Source organism: Geotrypetes seraphini, chromosome 13 (assembly GCF_902459505.1).
Source record: "Geotrypetes seraphini chromosome 13, aGeoSer1.1, whole genome shotgun sequence".
NCBI lineage: Eukaryota > Metazoa > Chordata > Amphibia > Gymnophiona > Dermophiidae > Geotrypetes > Geotrypetes seraphini.
In genome coordinates, this window is record NC_047096.1 from 34,549,892 (window position 1) to 34,574,982 (window position 25,091).

The 25,091-nt window shown below is 41.4% G+C and overlaps 1 protein-coding gene across 9 annotated transcripts in view; it reads right to left on the bottom strand.

Moving 5' to 3' along the window:
- Positions 1-3,721: 3,721 nt before the first annotated feature.
- The window catches only part of C13H11orf88 (chromosome 13 C11orf88 homolog), an 81,945-nt gene continuing 60,575 nt past the window's right edge, over positions 3,722-25,091 (bottom strand). For 5 of the 9 annotated variants that reach the window (XM_033918788.1, XM_033918786.1, XM_033918789.1 and 2 more), the window contains 4 exons: positions 16,223-16,282; positions 13,699-13,770; positions 13,058-13,107; positions 3,722-4,321 (listed from right to left, as the gene is read on the bottom strand). In XM_033918788.1, the coding sequence (XP_033774679.1) occupies positions 4,243-4,321; positions 13,058-13,107; positions 13,699-13,770; positions 16,223-16,282 (261 nt within the window). In that variant the 3' untranslated portion in view covers positions 3,722-4,242. Of the gene's footprint in view, positions 4,322-13,057; positions 13,108-13,691; positions 13,771-16,222; positions 16,283-25,091 lie in introns of all 9 variants that reach the window. The other 4 variants (XM_033918784.1, XM_033918782.1, XM_033918785.1 and 1 more) reach the window with 4 other exon arrangements.

The following is a 25,091-nucleotide window of genomic DNA, read 5'->3' on the forward strand; positions in this document are numbered from 1 at the left end:
TTTTCTCAGTTAGCTTAAAACTAAGCCCTCAATGGATTATTACTCAAAAAAAGACCTGCCAATTAATAGCTATATTTAAACCGCCTACATTGTTTACATCCGCAAGGTTTAAATATAGCTATTAATTGGCAGGTCTTGAAAAATACATCGGGCTTTTAGCTGTGAGCGCTTGAGATCCTAATGATATTTCTCCAATAGTTCCAGTTTGGACACTTTGTCTTGTGTTTTAGCCATCTCACACAGATCTGGTACCGCCACATTCCTCTCCACAGCTGATCAAAGGTTCCGAACTGGCTTATAAAATTTAATCACCTGTTGCAAACAGGTTGGAGCTGCTGCATAAATACAGTGAAAAAGCCATGTGAGCACTTTAGATTGTACGGATAGCATATCATGGATCAAATGTGGGTAGTTTAAAGAAACAGTCTTTTTTTTTCCAACCAGAACCTTGTCAATTGAATTACTTGTCAGCAGTTCTACAATCTTCTGTTCATCATATCTCAGAACCACCAACTGGGGAGCATCAAAGCATCCTATGGGTGGTGTGCCCATAATAAGAAAAGACAGAGGCTGTAAGTGGTTTGGATAGTTTAAGAAGATAATTTTTACATTTGTTTCTATAATCACTGATTTGCAAGTTTTATTTTTTGTAGGTACTGTAATATGAAAGCTTATATAATTTATGGACCTAGAGCCGTTCACTAAAGTCCATTGTATTTTAACAGGAACAAAAGAAAAAGGACCTATGTTCCCCCAAAAATACTGGTGAATCCAAAAACAAAAAGTCTCTGGATGTCACAGGATCCGTAAGGCAATAATAATAATAATTTTATTCTTCTATACCGCCACAATCTTGCGACTTCTAGGCGGTTTACAATCAAGAGTGCTGGACATTCAGCGAAATACAATAAGTAGATATTCAGAGGAAATACAGAGATCAGAGACCTCAGGAGGCAATAGTATAGAAATACAATTTGCTGAGCGAAAATGTAATATGTACATTTTAGTAGGTAATGTCCGACAGGACCTGTTGGGGATAAATAGCAACGTAAAGTTACGATAAGATGAAGATAACAGATTATATGAGAGTTTATTTACATTAAAATTGCAAATATAGAAAGAAAAACATTAAAATGTGTCAAAGGTCCATATGGTACCAACTGCTCATGCAGATAGCAACATATGACATTCAGATAGAGCTTTGTGTTGAACCAAAAATGGTCTGTGTTTCGGCTATCTTTTGCCTTCGTCAGGGGTCCTAATGTAGCATGATCATACTGAAAAGTAGAAACATAGAAACTGACGGCAGAAAAGGGCCACGGCCCATCTAGTCTGCCCACACTAATGACCCACCCCCTAACTTCCTCCGTGAAGAGATCTCACATGCCAATCCCATTTTTTCTTAAAATCTGGCACGCTGCTGGTCTCAATTACCTGTAGTGGAAGACTATTCCAGCGATCAACCACCCTTTCGGTGAAGAAATATTTTCTGGTGTCACCATGAAATTTCCCACCCCTGAGTTTCAATGGATGCCCTCTTGTAGCCGTGGGACCTTTAAGAAAAAAGATATCTTCTTCCACCTTGATACGGCCCGTAACTCAAATATTGAGCAATGAAGCTGATATTATGCATTTATATTTTGTGGTGATGCTTCTAACACTGTTACTTGCAAAGTTCCAGGGGATTATCTCCCACTGGAATATATGTGCTGAAATCTCTGGGGGTGTTTAGCTTCTAAAGCAACCCAAAACAAGGCAGTTTCTCATAAATCAACATACAGCTGAAAAAGCAACTAGTGAGACTGTGGCCTCTTCTCACTTCCTTTTGTCATGACCCTGAGCTATCAGTTTATGATAACAACTGCAGCTCATATGTACATACAATGGTGTGACTGAACCACCATAACTAATAGACCAGAGATGGAAAAAATAAATAGAGAAGGATGATGGTAGGGGACATAAGGAAGTTCTTCTTCACCCAGAGAGTGGTAGAAAACTGGAACGCTCTTCCGGAGTCTGTCATAGGGGGAAAACGCCCTCCAGGGATCCAAGACAAAGTTAGACAAGTTCCTGCTGAACCAGAACGTACGCAGGTAGGGCTAGTCTCAGTTAGGGCACTGGTTTTGACCAGAGGGCCGCCGTGTGAGCGGACTGCTGGGCACGATGGACCACTGGTCTGACCCAACAGCGGCAATTCTTATGTTCTTATAATGGAGTAGAGGTGGAGAAGAAATAGGATAGTGGTAGAAAAGAGCAAAAGCAGGGGGGAACAGTGCTTTCAACAATTTACTTTTTGATCTACCAGATGTAACTGCGAGATGAAAGGGAACGAAAGAGGAAGACAGCTTGGATTCTCATTATTTTCTAAAAGTTAGTTTGACCCGCTTTAAAAGTAACCTGAAAAATTAATTTTCCTAGGGTGCCTATGATAGCCCCTAGAGAAATGCTCAAGCGTTATATGATGGAAATATTGGAGCTTTCTGAAGAAACATTACCTCCATTTACACAAGTTTACTATCTTCCAAATAAAAAACTGGAACAGCAACAACAACAACAGAATATGGGACATGATTCTATGAATTTATCTAATATTTTGGAAACATCTGATAAAGAATTGGCGGAACCAGCAACTTTACTTTTAACAGTAGCTCTCGCACCAGATAAAAACTGGTTGCTGAGACTTTTCTTTAAAAATAAACAAAAACAATTTTTAGGTTGTAAAATACAGATGTTCCCAGATTTGGCCAAGGAGACCCAGCGAAGGAGACGTGAATTTTTGTTAAGGAAACCTGATGTTATGGCTCTAGGGTCTACATTTTATTTGCGACATCCATGTAAATGTGTAATTAATTATCGTTCACATAAATTTGTCTTCTTTGAGCCATCTCAACTGACAACCTTTCTATCAACTTCATGTTTGGAGAAAGATGGAACATGAGTGCTTAGTTTAAGAAAGGGTGTACTATTTCAGTCTACTAGTATATTTTTCTAATTTAATTTTTCTTATTATTATTTGCCCATCATCCACCTTGGATCCCATTTGAGGACTTGAGTAGAGATTAAGCTTATATTTGATTTTTTGATGTTTTATAATGTTTAATTACTAATTTTCTTACTGGATTTCCTTTCTGTACAAGTTATGCTTGATTATATTGAAAATTCAATAAATATATATATATATATATATATATATATATAAAAAAATAACCTGAAAAGTTTCTTATTCAAAGATGCTTCCAGCCTTTAATTTTTTTAACCTAATATCTTTTCTATTCTCTCCCGCTCATTTCTCCTTTCTTTTCTCTCCTTTACCTTTTTTTTCTTTTTCTTCGTTTGAACCCCTACCCTATCCTACTTTCCATACATGTTACTCTTTTGAACTTTAAAAAAAATTGTAGTTCCACCCCTCTACCCTTCTGTATTAGTTGGTTTTTATGTTGATTTGTTTACCCTATTTTATATTTAGGTTTTAAATTGTAATAGTATGTGTTTTTTTCTTTTTGTGTGTATTTTAATGACTTTTATTATTGTATTTCGCTTAGTAAAACAAAATAAGTGATTATATCAAATTTTAATAAAAACTTAAAACTTGATTTACAGTAAGTTAACAGTTTCATGGATGAACTAGCAAAGACATTTTTACATGAACATCAGATCAAACCTTTCAAATATTGTTGATAAATTGATGATATTTGTATGACCAGGACAGAAGATGAAGAAATTCAATTTCAGAACTCATTTAATGCTTACCATCCTTCAATAGGCAACTCTACAGAAAAAAAAGTTAACTTTCTTGACAATGCTTTTTCTATCGATAATAGTCATCTAGAAGCATTTGTATATAGGAAACTAATTGAAAGATATGGTTACCTTCACAAAGCCAGTTTCCAAAAAAGTACATTATATAATGCCAAGCCACATGATACTGGTATATATGCCCTGACCCAAGAGTCAGGGGTGATGACATGGAAGGAAACACAGGCTGCCTTAATAGCAAGAACATGAACCACAAACATATGTACCTCAGCTTGGGACAGCTGCAGTAATAACCCTAACCACATTATTGGCCAGATTAGGTCTCTTTGTTGTGGAGGAAGAACAATGAAGTAAAATCTTCTTTATTAATACCAGGAAGAATTCAAAAGCTATGAGGCTATTTAAAACAGTGTAAACAAATTTTTTTATTCTGTATATTTTGCAAACAAATTTGCAGCCTTTCACCTAATGGACCTCTTGGCCAACTCATTCCAGTTGTCTCACGGTATCAGCCTCGGCCTTGGCCTCTGCATCTGCTGCTCGAGCTTTCAGCTCATCATCTGATCTGAAGAAAGCAAAGAAAGCGGTTCAGCTGTTTCTAGCAGATGAACACTGTATAGCCTAATGAGCATTTTCAGAACAAGGACTAGAATTCTATGAAGTGGTGCCGGTATATTAAGAAGCCCAGAACATGTGTAAATAAGAATACTGGGCAGATACAGAAATGACATAAGTTTGGTTGCCTAACTTCTGGTATGCCAAAATGTCTTTGTGCCAATACTCTATAAAGGCTTAGAACAGGTGCACAGAGAAGTTGTCACAGAATTGGTGCTAAGTGCATCCCTTCATTGCACCAATTTATAGAATTGTCCCCTGCTACCCTAGTTTACTATAAAGGAAAGTAGGCACCTCTCTAAAATGCCTAAAAAACTAACAGGGTGCCTAAAAAACTAACAAAAAAACTCCCCAACTTACTTTTGTCACCAAGAGTGTTCAGAACTTTGTATGCTGTTGCAGAAGGAAGAGGTCTGAATGGAATCAAAGTTGTCAAGGGCGAGTTTTAAGAAGGTAGTGGTCACAAAGGTGCAAAAGGTCAAGTGTAATTCAAAGGGAATTATCCCAGAGAGAGATCTGGACTTGCAAAGACAAGGAAGTAAAATTAGAAGTGAACAGTTTGCAATGCTTGAAGAAATCTTCTGCAGATAGAGAGTGAAGATTTCTTACATGTTTTAGATGGGGACCTGGCATAAATAGTGGAGAAAAAACTAAAGAGGTTAGAGAAAGGTTTACAAGAGCATGATCGGACCAAGGTACTGGTGTTAAGAAGGGGGCAGAAAGAGAGAAGTCTAAGGAAAGGTGAGAGATAATGACATCAAATAAGTGGCCAGCTGAATGAGTGGGTCTGATTACTCTTTGCTGAAGGTTAGAATCCTTTAAAAAGGTGAGAAATTTGCAAGCTAATGTATCAGAGGGTCATCTAAATTAATATTTAAATTGCCCAGAATAAATAGTGGAAGTGGAGAAAAATGTGATTAAATCCTATAGGGCCAAAAGAAAAGAGTGAGTTGGAGAAAGAGCATGAAATGTGATTAAGCCCTGTATGGCCAAACGAGAAGAGTGAGTTATAGGAGGAGGATTATAAATTAAGAGCAATGACAGAGAAAAAGGAGAAGAGATCAAGTCAAGATATTCTAATAGCGGTTTACTGGCTTGGTGGAGACTAAGCTAGAGAGTAAAATAACAAGGCCTCTATCCCTCCTATGATCAAATGAAAGTATATCCAAGGGGACAACATTGCCAAAGAAGAGCCTCATTGCCAGATGTAAGCCATGTTTCCACAAGAGCAAAGATATCCATTTTTTCTTGATATAGGAAGCCATATGAATTAAGTGTACTTTAGAGTGAAGAGGCCACTATGCTAAGTGAAGCTGTTTACAGCTGAGTAGGTAAGACAGAGCAAAGGTACAAGGAGACTAAATCAATAGAGATTAATTGCCTTGCCTGAGGAGAAGAGGACTGACATGAATATGGTAAACTATGGCCCTAAAATGTGGGGATTGAAGATGGAATATCCAAGGTAAGAAAAATAGCACCTAAGTGGTCTAAAACAAGGAGAGCGCTGATAGGTGCCCTCAGTAGGCATACGAAGAACCACACTAAGGAGCATGCCATGCTCCTTGTTCATGCTCCTTTATTGCGTGCTGGTGGATCATGCCACTGAGGTAGTAACAGGACTTTGGGCTAAATTCACAAAGGCCACAGATCGGATTCAATCTGTGAGTGATCCGATCTGATCCATTGCCAGGCAAATGAGGGCGATCAGAATCACGCCCCCAACCGACTGTACAGATCGCTCTCCAGCGATCCCGACGCATGTGCAGACCATCTGTAGATGGTCTGCGCATGTGCTGGTTCTCCGTGCTCGGCAAAACTGGAAACTTTTTCTTTAACTTCGCGAGCCTGTGTTTTTAACCTACTTTAAACCCGCAGGTTAAAACCACGGGCTTGCACAGCGGGGAAAGGTAGGAGAGTCAGGGCAGAGAAGAGCGGAGAGTCGGGGCAGAAATGAACGGAGAGTTGGGGCAGAGAAGAGCGGAGAGTCGGGGGACAGAAGAGTGGAGAGTCAGGGCAGAGAAGAGCGGAGAGTCAGGGCAGAGAAGAGCGGAGAGTCAGTGCAGAGAAGAGTGGAGAATCGGGCAGAGAGCAGGGCGGCAAGAGCAGAGAGTAGAGCAGCAGAGAGCAGGACAGTCGGAAAGGATCTGAGCGACTGGTCCTCTGCGGTCGCATATTTTTCGATCAGCCAGTCCAGTCGGTGTCCATCATTTTTTTTAGTGAATCGCTGCCTGCCTGTATTTGCATGCCATTCCCTCTCATTTGCATGTGCAGATCGGATCGGGTGCAGATACGCTCGGGAGGAAGGTTAGTGAATCGGGTCGGGGTCGCAAAGGGGCTTAGTGAATCTAGTCCTTTATGGGCACCAATAGATGAAATCACCTTGTGGGTTGAGCAACAAATGTGCAGGTGTAAGCAGAGAGACCTTTTATGTCACACAATATAGCGTTCACTGTTTATCACTGAACAGGGTATTCAGTGGGTGGGAGATAGCTGGGTATCCATGTATATACCGGCACTATTTTATAAAAACTTCACACATGGAAAATGCTTCATAGGATTAATCCCCGATAGTCCATGAATTTTAGAACTATTAATTTCCATGCAAAATCCAGTTTTATGCATAGCAGCTCTCTTAAAGCGAGCTCTGAAATGTAAAAAAAAACTCTTTAATGCATTTAATTCATCATTTAAACATATTCTGGGTTCAAAGAAAGATCACTACAGCAACACTAAAGCACCCCTATGACTGCTAATGTTACCAGTGCTGGGCTAAACATTTCTTCCATCCTGGGAAATATTGGCTATTAACATTTAACAAGACTATCTCTGAAGTAAAGAAAAATGTAACATTATATTGTCTCACTGTAAAGAGTGCCAGGAGACCATTTGTAAGGGCAGAAAGTTAAATGCTGCATCAGCTGATCTCACTCTAATTGAATGGAACATGAATCAATATGCTGTAGGCCACTGATAGTGTCTTACCTAATAAAGGCAGGTCAGCTGGGTCTTCAAGGGCTCTTTTTCAGAGCCACTCATTTTCTCTTCTTCCTCACCACATTAGGCATCATATTTTGCTCAGGGCCAGCTCAAGATGTTTTGGTGCCCACCCTCTGCCCTGGACCAGGATCTACTTCTATTTTGGCGCCCCCATGTACCACTCCCAGGTCAGTTCCCTCCTCCCACGCTACTGTCTGGTCCCAACAGGAGGCAGCTTCATATGCCAGCTGCTGCAAGAGGGAAGGGCCAGCAACAGCACTTCCCTCCTCTGATGCCGACACTGATGCTGGCCATTCCCTCTTGCAGCAGCTGGCCTGGGCTTCAGCTACTCCACCAGTCACTGAACAAATACTGCAGCTCTGGAGGGGGCCAGGCCACCTCAAGGCCACCCCCAGGTAGGGTTACCATATGGCTCCAGAAAAAGGAGGACAGATTGAGATATCCGGGTTTTACTTCCATTTGTTTCAATAGAAGTAAAGTCCAGATGTCTCTATCTGTCTCTTTACTTCCATTGCTTTCATTAGAAGTAAAACCCAGATTTCTCAATAGGTCCTCCTTTTTCTGGAGCCATATGGCAACCCTACCCCCAGGTCCAACTCCCTCCCACTTCCTAACGTGACCTAAAGGGCTCTAACACAACTTGTCTTGCCCTAAAGTGGTGATATTTAGGTCACTACAGGTTCTATAATAAAGAGATGCAAAACGTGGAAACATAATAGCCATACTGGATCAGGCTATTGGTCCATCTAGGCCAGTATCCAGTTTCCAACAGTGGCCAATCCAGGTTACAAACAGTAGTAGCATTCCATGCTACCAATCCCAGGGCAAGAAGTCTGTTTCAATAGCAGACCACGGAGACACAATTGCACAGAAACCAAGTAAAAATTTCAAAGCCGAGGCCTTTAATAATAACAAAGTCCTGCTGCTCTTGAGGAGGGCTGGATTTTTTTCTGCCCATTCAGATGTTTGCTGCCATTCTTCTTGTTTGTACAAGTGCACACAATAGGAAGTGTATAGACATCAGTCTTGAGATCACAGTCTCATGCCAGAAAGAAAGCCTTTTCAACTCAGTGCACTAGAATCAAAAGCAAGCTCACCTCAGTCAGATGCCAATGGGTCAGCAGCTAGAGCTGCATTTAATTCCCAAATGCAGAAGCTTGTTTCAAGTTAAAACAATCCACTCCCTTTAGTAATTGTTATGTACTTTGGAATGGAGCAAAATACAAATTAATTATTCAAAGCACTGCCCCAACTTAGTGGGCCACTTGACTGTCTTCAATTGATTAATTCCCATCTGGAAGATGAGATTTATATCTGGGTTTACACACACACAGCCAATTTTACCCACAGACAGGCCATGATATTTGCATGCCAAGACAAGTATTTTAATGACTTAGCAGTTTCCCCGTGCTGCTTTTGTATTTCCAGCTCAACCAGGAAGCTGAGATCTGGCAGTATGAGCATTCATCTGCAACTAGAGAATGACACGGGGATGGGTACCTGTGGTTAATCGTGGGGCGGGGAGAGAGCCCATGTGGACAGGGCAAGGATGGGGATAGAGACAGAGCTCTTGGGGACAGGGACAAACTTTGTCCAAATGTCATTCTTTAAAAAATTGAGACTAGTATCAATATGTAAAAAGTTAACACACCTTAGACAATTGACAACTGAATTCAATGATTAAAAAAATGCAGAACTACTGTTAAATGGCATCATTTGTGTCTTGTCTTCTTTTGATGTGGCAACAAGAGTCTTAAGAACATAAGAATTGCCATCCTGGGACAGATCGAAGGTCTATCAAGCCCAGTATCCTGTTTCCAACAGTGGCCAACCCAGGTCCCAAGTACCCAGCTAGATCCCAAGTAGTAAAACAGATTTTATGCTTCTTATCCTAGGAATAAGCAGTGGATTTCCCCATCTCAATAATGGCCTATGGACTTCTCTTTTAGGAAATTAATCCAAATTTTTTTTAAAACCCTGCTAAGCTAACTGATTTCACCACATTCTCTGGCAACAACTTCCAGAATTTAATTACATGTTGTGGGAGAAATGTTTTCTCTGGTTTGTTTTAAATCTACTACTTAGGGGTCCTTTTATCAAGTCGCGCTAGTGGAGTTAGTGCGTTGGACATTTCATCATGCGCTAACCCCCGCGGCCGGCTAAAAAGCTAATGCCTGCTCAATGCAGGCATTAGCAGCTAGCGCGGCAGGTGGTTTAACGTGCGTTAAACCCCTACCGTAGCTTGATAAAAGGACCCCTTAGTATCTTCATTGCATGTCCCCTGGTCCTAGTATTTTTGGAAAGAGTAAACAAGCAATTCACATCTACCCCTTCCGTTCTACTCAGTATTTTATAGGCCTCTATCATATCACTCCTGAGCCATCTCTTCTCCAAGTGAAAGAGCCCTAGCCGCTTTAGTCTTTCCTCATAGGGAAGTCGTCCCATCCCTTTTTACCATTTTTATTGCCCTTCTCTGTACATTTTCCAATTCCGCTATATCTTTTTTGAGATACAGCGACCAGAATTGAACACAGTATTTGAGGAGTGGCCATACATAGAGCGATACAATGGCATTATAACATTTCAGCTTTGTTTTCCATTCCTAACATTCTATTTGCTTTCATAGCCGCTGCTGCACATTGAGCTGAGAGTTTCAATGGATCCGCAGTGGTGACACCTAGATCCTTTTCCTGGGCAGCGACTCCTAATGTGGAATCCTGCATCACGTAGCTATAGTTTGAGTTCCTCTTTCCCACATGTATCACTTTGCACTTGCTCACATTAAACATCATCTGCCATTTTGACACCCAGTCTCCCAAGGTCCTCTTGCGATTCAAGAACTTTGAATAACTTTGTGTCATCAGCAAATTTTGGCCTCCTTTTATTAAACTGCGCTAGCTGTTTTTAGCGCAGGGAGCCACGCTGAATGCCTTGCGCTGCTCCCGACGCACATAGGAACTCTGAGTGTCGGGAGCACCGTGGAGCATTCAGCTTGTCTCCCCGTGCTATAAACTTCTATCGCAATTTAATAAAAGGGGGTATTAGTTATCTCACTAGTTATTTCCATCTCTAGTGATAAATATGTAAAAAAAATGAGTGGTCCTTACATCCTAAAGGTTTGCAATTAGGAGGTTTATTTTGGCTCAGTTTTCCTTGTAAATGTGTTATTAAATTACAATCAGTGAAACATGTTTTTTTTTTTGAGCCTCAACATCTTAGTTCTTTTTTGGACTCTAGAATGCTTGTTGTCTCTCATCCACAAGAAACTGTACATTTTACATCTACTCCGTAAATCTATAGCCTTAAGGAACTTCCATTCTAAAATAGAGCTAGATATTTTTTTTTTCCTGGAATTGTGCCTTGCTATCCCTTTTTTTTTTTTTTTTTTTTTTGAGGTCTTGAGAGAAATTTGTATAAGAAATTTCTATATTTTTCTTTTCCTTTTTTTAACTTAAAGGATGATTTGTTCTTTTTTCTTCTATATTTATTTAATTTAATGTATGTATGTATTAGGCTCCTTCAAAAAATTCTTTATTCATTTCAATCTTTGCTATTCAAGAGTTGTCTTGTAAAATATGTTAAAAATTTCTTTAAAATAAAAAAGCAGCGGTCCCAGCACAGATCCATGGGGAGACCCACTATCCCCCTCTTCTACAAAACGGCGCTAGCAGTTTCTAGCACAGAGAACCGTGCTGAATGACCTGCGCTGCACCCGGCGCTCATAGGAACTCTATGAGCGTCGGGAGCAGCGTGGGCCATTCAGCACGGTTCCCCGCGCTAGAAACTGCTAGCGCCGTTTCGTAGAAGAGGAGGTATTTGCCCTTCTACTATCTGCAACATCCTTCCATCATGTGCCCAGCTGCTCAAGCATCTTAATGTTTCTGCAACGGATTCATCCATCGTTGCTGGCATCAAGGAGCATCTTCAGCATTTAATAGATTCTTATTATCCTCTTCATTCTCTACATTGTTTAGGTTCTCTTCCCAGATGATGTAAAAATATAGGCAAATGAATCTTTAAGAAGATTGTATGAAAACCAGATGAAAATGGAAGGCTCTATTTGTGATTTATAAACAGTTGTTCAGAATATTGTCCCTTTTTATACTACAATAAAAAGATTTAAATATAGAATCATAAGTGTTCAAGGCTTGTGAAAATGAAGACAGAGTTCACTGGGAAGGGGACAGGGCGGGGATAGGGCGGGGATGGAGCCTGCAGGGTGGGGCGCGGAAGGGCACAGAGCCTGCAGAGACGGGTTCAAACTCTGTCTCTGTGTCGTTCTCTATCTGCATCTATTTCATATCCACACTCAGCTGCACGATGGCCCCAGCTGACTGTGAAAGAACCGGCTCAAGGACTTGGCTGAAGGCTTTCTGCACGGCAGTGCACAGTGCTACCACAGATCCACCAGACAGATCCTTGTACAGACATTGATCAATAATTTTTTATAAGCCTTAAGATATTAGAAAAGCTCATTGGACTTGCTTAGGGGTCCTTTTACAAAGGCGTGGTAGCGGTTTAACGCGTGGAATACCGTGCTTTAAACTGCCTGCCACGCTAGTACCTAACGCCTCCATTGACGAGGCGTTAGGATTTTAGGGTGCCGCGGGGGTTAGCACGTGATGAAATGTCCGACGCGCTAACCCCCATAGTGTGCCTTGATAAAAGGAGCACTTAATTTCTTTAACTTTCATGGTCTAAGGAAGATAATTCTGATCATGCTTAAACAGTGATATCTTGGGATCCTGACATTATACCCTTTGAAAGCATGGTGTATTAGTGTTCCAGAAGCAATAATAATAAAAATAATAATAATAACAGTTTATATACTGCAAGGCCGTAAAGTTCTATGCGGTTTACAATAGTTAAAAATACAACAAATTGAATAAAACTAAAAAGTTAAAAGCCAATAACTAAAAACCCTAAAAAGATCTGATTATTGCATAATAAAGTTACAGATCAGCTACCTAGGTATTTCAAAAACAGATATGTCTTCAGTTATCTCCTTAATTCCCCATAAGTATCAGTCTCCCTAGTCCCCCGGAGCCCCCCCCCCATCTTGTGCTTGCCCCTCGCTATTCGCTCCTGGGCTCCTCTCAAGGTTGGGGAGGCCTCACTGGGGGCCCCTGTCTATCCTCTCCCCTCCCTCCCCCCCACAGACAGAGTCAGACACCATGGTTTAAAAAATTTAAATTGAATCAGGTTGGGCAGACTGGATGGACCATTCGGGTCTTTATCGGCCGTCATCTACTATGTTACTATACTATGTAAGCAGAAGCAACTATTTCAGATCCTTGCCCCATAATGCTGCCTGATATGAAAAAAGATGATGATTTTTTTAAAGTTTACATCCTCTAACCGGCGGAAAAACAAAATTCTCTAGAGATATCAGTTCTAAGCACATACAGTTAAACAACACATATGAAAGTGTAGGACTGTGAACAATGGGTTAATGTCTGCCTCCACATCTGAATTGGTTCCAGACTCTAACAGCTACACAGCATCTAATAGCACTACTGTACTCGTTTAGGCAGTGCCAAAACAGAACAGGAAATGAACAGACTGTCCACTTTCATTTTCTTCAGAAAGGGAGAGAAAAGTATAGACATTAACTTGCTAAATGAACAGTTTCTCATTTTTTTTACCCAAGCAGCACTGTCAAGCCTTTTATAGTACATTTTTAATTTACCTTCTTTGTTCTGTACTGTTTGGTTTATAAAGCAAGGAAACTTTTTCTTTCTGAAAATTAAACAGGAAAAGTCAAAGATACTTCGTAATGTCCAGGATTGCTCCTTGCACATATATATATATTTTTTTTATCAGAACCGACCCTACCAAAGAAGAATATACTATCACAGGAAATTAGATTGGAGATTCCATAAGAAGAGTACAATCGTTCTTTTCCAGAAAATTGTTTTAAGATAAGGCGATGCCAGGTCAAATTTAATAACTGATTCCCAGTTTCTCTTGGTTTCTTTTTAGGTGATCTGCACTGAACTAAATTAGATGGGTAATAACAGAATATAAACATCAACACTACATATATTATATTGTATTAAAACTATTTTTTGCAATTAGTCCTGCTTTTTGGTGCTGCCCTTCTGTTCCTACTGACTTATGCAAATGGGGCTACATAGCAAGCCCTGCATCCCTCCATATCCCCAGAGGCTGCCCTTGACTTTTATGTCTGTATACACTATATAACAGAAATTTATAAAATACTCTTTCTGCATGCAAACTCCAATTTTACACATAGAAAGCTTTTGTATCTCCATTACTTCCATCCCTGAATTAAACACACCTCTTTTCCCAGAACCACTTACTTTTTACCTGTGGTGTTGATCCCTGAAGGGCAAGGGTGTCAAACTCAATCACATAAGGGGATGAAATCTGAAAAAAAGGCTAAGATAATTAGGGGTCCTTTAATTAAGGTATGCTAACCGATTTAGCGCATGCTAAATGCGCACCTTAATAAAAGGACCCCTAAGTAGATGCATAGGGTTACAATGTCTCCAACCCCACACCAGCTCTATGGTGTAAACAAAATAAATATTGTAATCACAAAACAGAAAATAAAATTATTTTTTCTACCTTTTGTTGGTCCCAGGCTCTAGCTGTCTTCTGATAACTCGCTTGCCAGGGTCTCCTGCCCATTTGTCGTTTTCTTCTTTCTCCATGCTAACTATCCATCTTCCATTGCTGTCCTCCCCTGCCATTTCCCTTGCCTCTCCCGGAGGTCTGGCATCTTTCCTTTTTTCATGTCCATGTCCGCAGATGCAGCGATGGACTCCACCATCCCCAGATCCACCATCTGTCCTTTTCTCAACTACCCTTTCATCCAGCATCTCTCCCTCCTTCCCCAGAACCCCAGAGTCCACCATCTCTCCGTTTCTCTTCTCAACTACCCTCCTATCCAGTATCTCTATACCCCCTCCACACCATCCCTTGTGTCCAACTTCTCTCTCTTTCTGTTCCTTCCCTCGCTCCCTCTCCTCTCTTTTTCTTCCCCACCCCACCCTCTACTCAGTCCAGCATATGCACATCTGGACTCCTTCTTCTCTCCTGCTGGGTACTTCTACACCAGGGCCCGCCCCTGTCCCGAAAGCCTTTATGTTTCCCCCCCTTCTTCTTCCCGGTCTCATCTTCAAATTTGCCCCACCGTTTCTACCCTCCCTCCATCCCGGCTTCCTGGTCTTCTCTGGCCCGCCAGCATGAACTGCTGCTGCTCTTCACTCGCGTCTGCCTTCACCTGGCGTTCTCTTCAAAGCAGCCTGCTGAGGATCGCCAGCCGCTATCCACCTCGGTAGCACGTTCCCTCTGACGTACGAGATCGCATTAGAGGGAACGTGCTATGGAGGTGGCCAGCGGCCTGCAAGGTTCGCTACATCTGGCCGGTGATCCTCAGCAGGCTGCTTTGAAGAGGAGACCAGGTGAAGGCAGACGCGAGTGAAGAGCAGCAGTGCCAGCGGGCAAGATTTATTATAAAATTTAAAAATGTCTGGCGGGCCAATTTGTAACACACCGCGGGCCAGATTTGGCCTGCAAGCCAGAGTTTGACATGTCTGCTGTAGGGTGACCATATATTGCTGTAGGGTGAGGCATTCCTGAGTGTGGAATTGGAACTGGATTTAGAACTACACTTCCCTCACAATATTCGTGGGTTTATTACTCACGACTTCGATTATTCACAGTTTTTTGCCTCTCAAACAAAATTAAATTTTAAAGGCTGCCTCTGATCCATCCCTGCCTCCCGGACCTCCCCAGACTGTACCTGGTGGTCTAGTGGGACAGGAGCAATCTTCCTACGCTCCTGCTATGTGCAGAGCTGTCAACAAAAGTGGCTCCCATGAGTTTCCGTTGTAGTCTCGTGAGACCATGGGAACTCACAGCAGACATTTTTTGTTGACGGCTCTGCACAGGGCAGGAGCTTATGAAGATCGTTCCTGCCCCACTTCACTGGACGGAGGAGTGAGGTGGGATGGGTCAGAGTTGGCTTTAAAAGTTATTCGCATTTTTTTATTATTCGCGGGCTGGCTCTGCCCCTAACTCCTGTGAATATTGAGGGGGAAGTGTACACAGCAGATGCAGAAAGCCATGTAATAGGCTTCTACTGCAAAATGAACAAGAAAATATACAGTGGCTATGCAATAATCAGTGAGCATGCAAATTACTGCCATTTTATAAACTGCTGCAGCTCACTGCAAAATGTCTTCCTTCAAATCAGTGACAGGTAGAGTGACACTTAAAAAATAAATATAAGCCACTGGCATAGGTTCTGTATCACTCCTCCCTCGAACTGATGCCCCTAACAATAAAAAATGCCTGGGTGGTTTCCTCAGGAAGGTGGGAGATATGGCTGAGAAACAGTTGGGTCCAAATTTGAATTTCGGTGGGAAAGTTCATTGGTCACAAATTTAAAGTTATTCCCGCCAAAACCCAAATTTGTAATTGACTTTTCCACCTCAATTTCCAACCTTCCTGAGGAAATCACCCATCTTAAACCCTAATCAATCTGGTTTGAAAATTGAAGAACTTACATCATACCCTGAAGAAAGTTACAGCACGATGGCTGAAACATTAATTCCATTTACTTGGACACGGCAAGACTCAGACATCCATAATAATCATAACAAAATTCAAAAATCATAACAATAACATCAAAATTCTATTACCGGTAATATGAAAAAATCTTTAGAATCCAAAATACATGACTGGATGGACCATTCAGGTATTTATCTTCTGTCATTTACTATGTTACAAAAATTATTGAAAATACTAAAAACTAACTCATACAGTAGTTTTACAGTAAGACAATATTAATGACATTATTATAGAGAATTGTAATTGGACATACCTTTATCCTTTCTGCTCTTTGTTTTCTCAATAAAGCAATGATATCCTTTCTTCTTCTAGCCTAAGATAAAAAAACATTTATCTTCAGATACAAAACTGTTTTCTCACACTCATTCACTCATGATCTTGTGTGGAGCTCTGCTTTGGTTTCCCATTCTTTGGGGTAGGGGCATAGCCAGAACATGAGTTTTGGGGGCCCCATGAGTGCACGGTTGGGGGAGGCCCCAGGCATTTCCTTTCAGTCTCTCGCCATCATACCTTTGCCAGTAGGGATGTTCAAGTCCCGCCAGCCGAACACATTCTCTGCTACAGGCTGAGATTGTGTTGGCTGAGAAGCAAGCAGGGTGCTCCAGCCTCCAATTTAGGCACTTCTTCGCATGCTCAGTTCAACTGCAAGGAAATACCAGCATTGGCAGCTGGAGCACCCTGCCACTGATCAGACAGTGTGGCCCCAGGCTTCAGTGATGAATCTCTTTGGCTGGTGGGGCTTGATCATCTCTGCCACCAACAAATTTGGTGCCACAATTATGGAGGAGGCCTGACCCCCAAATGGGAGACAGGTTATACTCACAAAGTCCTTCCATGACTATGCCACTGCTTTGGAGAAGGAAGGATGAAGGAAGAGGGAAAATGGCTGTCCCAACTTTATTCTGGGTAGATACCCAGGTCTCATTCTGAATATCACCGCTATCCATAATAGTGGCACTGGCCTCACCATACTCAGATACTCAATGCCGGTATCCAGACATGACTTGGCACTGTATATCTTGTATAAAAAGCCTGTGGCAGCCAGCATTTTAAAAAAACACTGACTACAGCAGATTGAATATTACTGACCTTTTAGTAATTAGCTGGGTACATTCTCCTAGACTAAAAAGAGCCCTCTACTCGGTGGATAAAACTATGTGCAAAAGGTTTCACTGCAGGTGCACCTTAAGTGTAGGGAAAAGAGATGGTGTAGGGGGAGATGAAGTATACAGAAAAGCCTATACTATTTCTTCTTAATAGTTAGCGTCCAAAGTCACACAAAGTGGAACCAGTCCCAGGATATAAATTAAAATGTAAGGTTTATTGAAATATTAAAATGCAACAGATTGGTTCCACTTTGTGTGACTTTGGACGCTTGGTCCTTTACCTGGGGACTTTGGGCACACTGCTTCTACTGCGTACCTTTCCAGGGGATTTGAGGATTTTGCTGCTTCTGAATAGTTAGGCCATTTGATCTGTCTTCTTTTAGACTTTGCTCTCATAAAAGTAGTAATCAGAATCAATGCACTGGCATTGCTGCTCTAATGAGTGAGAGAAGAAGGTTCAAAGTCTGTTAGAGCGAGAACACCTTCAAATGAGTGTGAAGTGCTCCTAATGAGCGAGACTTGGCATCTCTATATTATTAAAGGTAACATATCCCCACTAGCCACTAAAAACGCTTCCAAGGTGTTTAGTTTTACATTTTAAATTATTCCCTTGTCAATTCTTAATGCTCAAGGTTACAGGCCTGTTTAGAAGACAGTCACACTGCATCTGATTTTGACATTGCCTGTGAAGTAATTTGCAGCCCTAATTCAAAAGCTGCCATTATCTGCTCCACCCCAGGAATGATTTGTCATTTTCCAGAGTTTATTTAGGATTTTATAAGGTGATCAAGCTTGTAGACATATCATGTGATTTGCTGATAGAGATTTCATAGCCCCATTCATGGCTGTATGTTCTGCAAGTCTGCGCTCTTTCAAACTCCTTCACTGCTGTAAATTAAAAAGTAATAGATAAACTGGCTAATCAGGGAAAATGACTTCCTCCTCACTATTAATCAGCTATGGGAAAGTGGGTCTAATGGGTACTAATGGATGAGAGGCACTATGGTGTTATTAGGTGGATAAGGCCAGCAGTGCTGACTTGCAGGAAGCAGCTGCAGAGCTCAGTGCCTTTGCAAGCCTCTTCATCATTGCTCTGCCCTGGCCTCCATCCCATGCTCTGAATTCCAAAGAGAGAAAATATCCTGGAAGTGAAACCTTTGCCCAGCCATCAAATATCCCTATTTCTTTATCATAACATCGCATTACAGATTTCTTTTAAAATTGATACGCTCTACTCTTGGATTGCATATAATCAACCACTGGGAATGAATGTCTATACCTGAAGATTTATATTGCTTATTATCCCTCTCTTTTACAAAGCTGCGCTAGTGTTTTTAGTGCCGGCGGCGGTAACAGCTCTGACACTCGTAATTCTTATGAGCATCCGAGCTGTTACTGCTGCGGCTGGTGCTAAAAATGCTAATGCGGCTTTGTAAAGGAGGTGGGTATATTTATGTTTATTTGGCCCTTGGTATACGAGGGCGATTTGTAAAGTTTGGTATAAAAACAAGATAAATATATATATTTTTTTATTTGACAAAACCTTTTTTTTTTTTTTGACGGAATGGAAAAATAGGCTACTTGCTGGACTAAAGCCCTCTTTTACTAAGGTGCGCTAAGTGTTTTAGCGCATGCCTTAGTACGCACTAAATCAACGTATGCGCTAACCGCTAATGTGTCCATAGGATAAAATGCACGCATTAGCGTTTAGTGTGTGTTCAGTGTGCGCTAATATTTATCATGCGCTAGAAAGCATAGCGCACCTTAGTAAAAGAGGGGGTAAGTGTACAGCCCTTGGGTATAACTAGCGAGATAATTAAATTTGCTGATGATGCAAAGTTGTTAAATCACAAGAGGATTGTGAAAAAATTGCAAGAGGACCTTGTGAGACAGGACATCATAATGGCAGATGACATTTAATGTGAGCAAGTGCAAAGTGAACAAGAGAAATTCACCAAATGAGTCCACAGTAGAGAGTTGCGTGGGGACAGAAATCCCACCCATCCCCGTCAGGATCCTCTCCATCCCCACCCGTCCCCGTCAGGATCCTCTCCGTCCCCACCCATCCCTGCAAGGAATTACCTCCATCCCCACCCGTCCCCATAAAAAGCAGCAATTACTTCTGACAGGATCATCAATTCCACAGTTTCTTTTGTGTTTGCGCTGCTGTTTTCCTTGTGGAATCTCTTTGGTGGAACCCTTTTTTTGTTTTCTGTTCAGGTAATTAACTTATAAACCCCCTCTTTTAGTAAGGCTGATGTGTCCATTATATTATATGGACGAACCCTGCTTCCAAAGCCTTCCATCCCCGTGGGAGTCCTGTTGGCTAGAGGGGGGTCCCTGTGGGCCAGAGGAGGGTCCCCATGGGAGTCCCACGGGTTAGGGGGGGATTCCCGCGGGACCCGCGGGATTCCCGCGATCCCCATTCCCGTGCAGACCTCTAGTCCACAGTGAAACGGAGACAACCAAAAGCAAAACAAAACTGTGGAGGCGATGATCTTGGCAAACAGTCATTGTGCAAAGTCTTCACAAACAAAAGCGGTGGGTATACTCGATAAATCCACATAGTACACAGTGATACATATGGAAAAGAGGAACCCGAACTATAGCTATGTGGTCCAGGATTCCACGTTAGGAGTCGATGCCCAGGAAAAGGATCTAGGTATAATCGTTGAGGATATGTTGAAATCCTCAGCTCAATGTGCAGCAGCGGCTAAGAAAGCAAACAGAATGTTAGGAATTATCAAGAAAGGAATGGAAAACAAAGATGAAAATGTTATAACGCCCTTGTATTTTTCTATGATACGGCTGCACCTTGAATATTGTCTGCAATTCTGGTCGTCGTCTCTCAAAAAAGATATAGCAGAAATAGAAAAGGTACAGAGAAGGGTGGCAAAAATGATAAAAGGGATGGGCTAGGGCTCTTAAGCTTGGAAAAGAGATGCCTTAGGAGTGATACGATAGATGTCTATAAAATACTGAGTGGAGTTGAAAGGGTAGATGTGAATCACTTGTTTACTGTTTCCAAAAATACTAGGACTAGGAGTCATGTGATGAATTTACTAAGTAGTAGATTTAAAACAAACCAGAGACAATATTTCTTCATATAACATGTAATTAAACTCTGGAATTCGTTGCGAGAGAATGTGGTAAAATCAATTAGCTTAGCGGGGTTTAAAAAAGGTTTGGATAATTTCCTAAAAGAGAAGTAGTTCATAGGCCATTATTGAGAAGGCTTTGGGGAATCCACTGCTTATTCCTAGTGGCTGAGAAAATAAAGGCGAAAGAGTTGGCGTTCATGAAATATAAAAAAACCCAAGAAGAGGAGAGCAGAAAGGACTACAGGGTGAAACTGAAAGAAGCCAAGAGAGAGATACGTTTAGCGAAGGCACAGGCGGAAGAACAAATGGCTAAAAATGTAAAAAAGGGAGATAAAAATTTTTTCAGATATATTAGTGAAAGGAGGAAGATAAAAAATGGAATTGCTAGGCTAAAAGATGCTGGGAACAAATATGTGGAGAGTGATGAGGAGAAAGCAAATGTGCTAAACAAATACTTCTGTTCTGTGTTCACAGAAGAAAATCCTGGAGAAGGACCGAGATTGTCCGGCAAAGTTACACGAGAAAATGGAGTAGATTCTGCGCCGTTCACGGAGGAGGGTGTTTATGAGCAACTTGAAAAACTGAAGGTGGACAAAGCGATGGGACCAGACGGGATCCATCCCAGGATACTAAGGGAACTCAGAGAGGTTCTGGCGAGTCCTATTAAAGACTTGTTCAACAAATCTCTGGAGACGGGAGTGATTCCTGGGGATTGGAGGAGAGCGGATGTGGTCCCTATTCATAAAAGTGGTCACAGGGATGAAGCAGGAAACTACAGGCCGGTGAGCCTCACTTCAGTTGTTGGAAAAATAATGGAAGTGTTGCTGAAAGAAAGGATAGTGTATTTCCTTGAATCTAATGGGTTACAGGATCCGAGGCAACATGGCTTTACAAAAGGTAAATCGTGCCAAACGAACCTGATTGAATTTTTTGATTGGGTGACCAGAGAGCTGGATCGAGGACATATGCTAGATGTAATTTATTTGGATTTCAGCAAAGCCTTTGATACAGTTCCTCATAGGAGGCTGTTGAACAAACTTGAAGGGCTAAAGTTAGGACCCAAAGTGGTGAACTGGGTCAGAAACTGGCTGTCGGACAGACGCCAGAGGGTGGTGGTTAATGGAAGTCGCTCGAAGGAAGGAAAGGTGACTAGTGGAGTCCCTCAGGGTTCGGTGCTGGGGCCAATCCTGTTCAATATGTATGTAAGTGACATTGCTGAAGGGTTAGAAGGAAAAGTGTGCCTTTTTGCAGATGATACCAAGATTTGTAACAGAGTAGACACCGAAGAGGGAGTGGAAAATATGAAAAAGGATCTGCAAAAGTTAGAGGAATGGTCTAATGCCTGGCAACTAAAATTCAATGCAAAGAAATGCAGAGTAATGCATTTGGGGATTAATAATAGGAAGGAACCGTATATGCTGGGAGGAGAGAAGCTGATATGCACGGACGGGGAGAGGGACCTCGGGGTGATAGTGTCCGAAGATCTAAAGGCGAAAAAACAGTGTGACAAGGCAGTGGCTGCTGCCAGAAGGATTCTGGGCTGTATAAAGAGAGGCGTAGTCAGTAGAAGAAAGAAGGTGTTGATGCCCCTGTACAGGTCATTGGTGAGGCCCCACTTGGAGTATTGTGTTCAGTTTTGGAGACCGTATCTGGCGAAAGACGTAAGAAGACTTGAGGCGGTCCAGAGGAGGGCAACGAAAATGATAGGAGGCTTGCACCAGAAGACATATGAGGAGAGACTGGAAGCCCTGAATATGTATACCCTAGAGGAAAGGAGAGACAGGGGAGATATGATTCAGACGTTCAAATACTTAAAGGGTATTAACGTAGAACAAAATCTTTTCCAGAGAAAGGAAAATGGTAAAACCAGAGGACATAATTTGAGGTTGAGGGGTGGTAGATTCAGGGGCAATGTTAGGAAATTCTACTTTACGGAGAGGGTGGTGGATGCCTGGAATGCGCTCCCGGGAGAGGTGGTGGAGAGTAAAACTGTGACTGAGTTCAAAGAAGCGTGGGATGAACACAGAAGATTTAGAATCAGAAAATAATATTAAAGATTGAACTAGGCCAGTTACTGGGCAGACTTGTACGGTCTGTGTCTGTGTATGGCCGTTTGGAGGAGGATGGGCAGGGGAGGGCTTCAATGGCTGGGAGGGTGTAGATGGGCTGGAGTAAGTCTTAACAGAGATTTCGGCAGTTGGAACCCAAGCACAGTACCGGGTAAAGCTTTGGATTCTCGCCCAGAAATAGCTAAGAAGAAAAAAAAAAAAATTTTTAAATTGAATCAGGTTGGGCAGACTGGATGGACCATTCGGGTCTTTATCTGCCGTCATCTACTATGTTACTATGTTACTATGTTAGGATAAGCAGCATAAAATCTGTTTTAATACTTGGGATCAAGCTAGGTACTTGGGAACTGGGTTTGCCACTGTTAGAAACAGGATACTGGGCTTGATGAACCTTCAGTCTGTCCCAGTATTGTCATTCTTATGTTCTTAAGTACCATGTTTTGAAGGTATTTCTATGTCTGTACCACTTACAATTTTTTGTGATTCTTATAACCATAGTGATTTTATTCTAGAATACATCATTGTTTCTACTTGCTGAGATGTTGGGCTTTAATGTTATAGATCAGTGGTTTTCAACTCAGTCCTCAGGGACCACCTGGCCAGTTGGGTTTTCAAGATATTCACAATGATTATGCAAGAGAGACACTTCTATGCACTGCCTTCTTGGTATGAAACTCTCTTCTCATACATATTCATTGTGGATATCCTAAAAACCTGACTGGCCAGGTGGTCCCTTGAAAACTACTGGTGTATACTAAACCCATGAATACGACTGAGATTATGTTACAAAGACTGCAGGTCCAGCTTTTGGTCAGAAAATTCTGCTCTGGAACCCTGGAAAGCTGATTTCACATGAATACTTTTCTTTTTTTTTTTTTTTAGTTCAATAATTTTTTATTGAGTATTTTTAGAAAATACAGGAAGCAGTTCAAATACATAAGATCAAAATAAAGCTTTCTGTATAAAGAACCTACAAATCTATATTCAACTATAGAGGAACATAACAGTAAGAAAGGTTCCTACTATTAGAACTGCATGTGAAGAATATATAAGAAAAAAGTGAGGGAGAACAACAACAACAACAAAAAAAGGGGAATAGGAAGAAAAAGTAGAAAGGAAAAGGAAAGAAAAGGAAGACAGGAGTGTCTACGGAGCAGAACGTACATAGGTATCCAGGAATGACCAAGGTGATTTGTTAAGCTTCAAGTTCATGGGGGTTCTGGATGCATTTTTTTTCTCATATGCATAGGATTCAAATCTATGATACATACACAGAGAGTTCCACCAAAAAGTATAGTCTAATAACGAAGATGATTTCCAATTTTTCAGAATGTGCATGAAAGCAGTCACAAACATGGTCTCAATGAGTTTAGGAGGACAATTTGATTGTGCAAAGCAGGGATGTTGAGAGCGAAGGATTACAATGTCCATAGAGATCTCTTCCGAGCATAGTAATAGATTGTATGGTGATCCAAATGCGAGTCCAAAAGGAGCGGACTAGCGTACAGTGAAAAAGCATGTGGTCAAGAGTTCCCACATCTTTTAAACAATTCCAGCAAACAGAGTCTTGTTTTAAGTTGGCTTTCCACATGCGAATTGGAGTCCATACTGCAGACTTTTCATATAATAAACTGCTTATGCTTCCCTCTGCTAAATTTATGGAGCAATTTAATTATCTCTGCCTCCATTTAAAGCAAACAATCCAATAACAGCCTTCCAAAGTGGCAATACTGAAGAGCAGAATAGTTTTTACAGATCTAAATGGACTTACAGACTATATATCCTAATGTAATTAGTGCAATATCATGCCATTCAATGAGTACCAAGAATGATTGCCCTGCAGGGAGTTATAATATGCTACCAGGCAAAGTTTCCTTCCATCAGCTATTGCCTTGCCTGGTCATGTGTTAATCAACATTACTTAAATGATACCTACATATATATATATTTTTTTTAGCTCAGCTGCTATAGGAAACTGACTACATAAAATCATCATATCTGTCCTGTGCTATGGGGACCATTTCTAAACTGTGCTGATTTAATACACACTACTCGTTAGTGTGTGTTAAATGCTAAGATGCCTATAAGAATATAATGGGCATCTTAGCATTTACGGCATGCTAATCGTTGTGTGCTAAATTGTTTAGTGCACGTTAGCAAATGGATCCTTAAGTGTTTTCTCTCCAATAACTTTCAAACTTTTCAAAGCATTTCATTCAACCTTCTGCCACAGAAAGTAGAGCATCTGTAAACCCCTGTTCACACTTTTCATATACCTATGGTGCCCCAACACTTTGGCCTGTTTTATTAAGCTGCAGTAAGTGCTAGCATGTGCTTACCGCACCTTAATAGGGCTTACAGTGGGACATGTTGAGCCACATGCTAAAATATTCTTTTTTATTGTTTTCTGAGGGGGCGTGACAGAGTGAATCAGCACAGTGACATTACTGTGTGCTAACTGGTTAGCAAGGAATTACATAAGAACATAAGAATAGCCTTACTGGGTCAGACTAATGGTCCATCAAGCCCAGTAGCCCATTCTCATGGTAGCCAATCCAAGTCACTAGTACTCCCGAGAGAGGTGGTGGAGAGTAAAACTGTGACTGAGTTCAAAGAAGCGTGGGATGAACACAGAAGATTTAGAATCAGAAAATAATATTAAATATTGAACTAAGGCCAGTTACTGGGCAGACTTGCACGGTCTGTGTCTGTGTATGGCCGTTTGGTGGAGGATGGGCAGGGGAGGGCTTCAATGGCTGGGGAGGGCTTCAATGGATGGAGGGTGTAGATGAGCAGAGATTTCGGCAGTTGGAACCCAAGCATAGTACCGGGTAAAGCTTTGGATT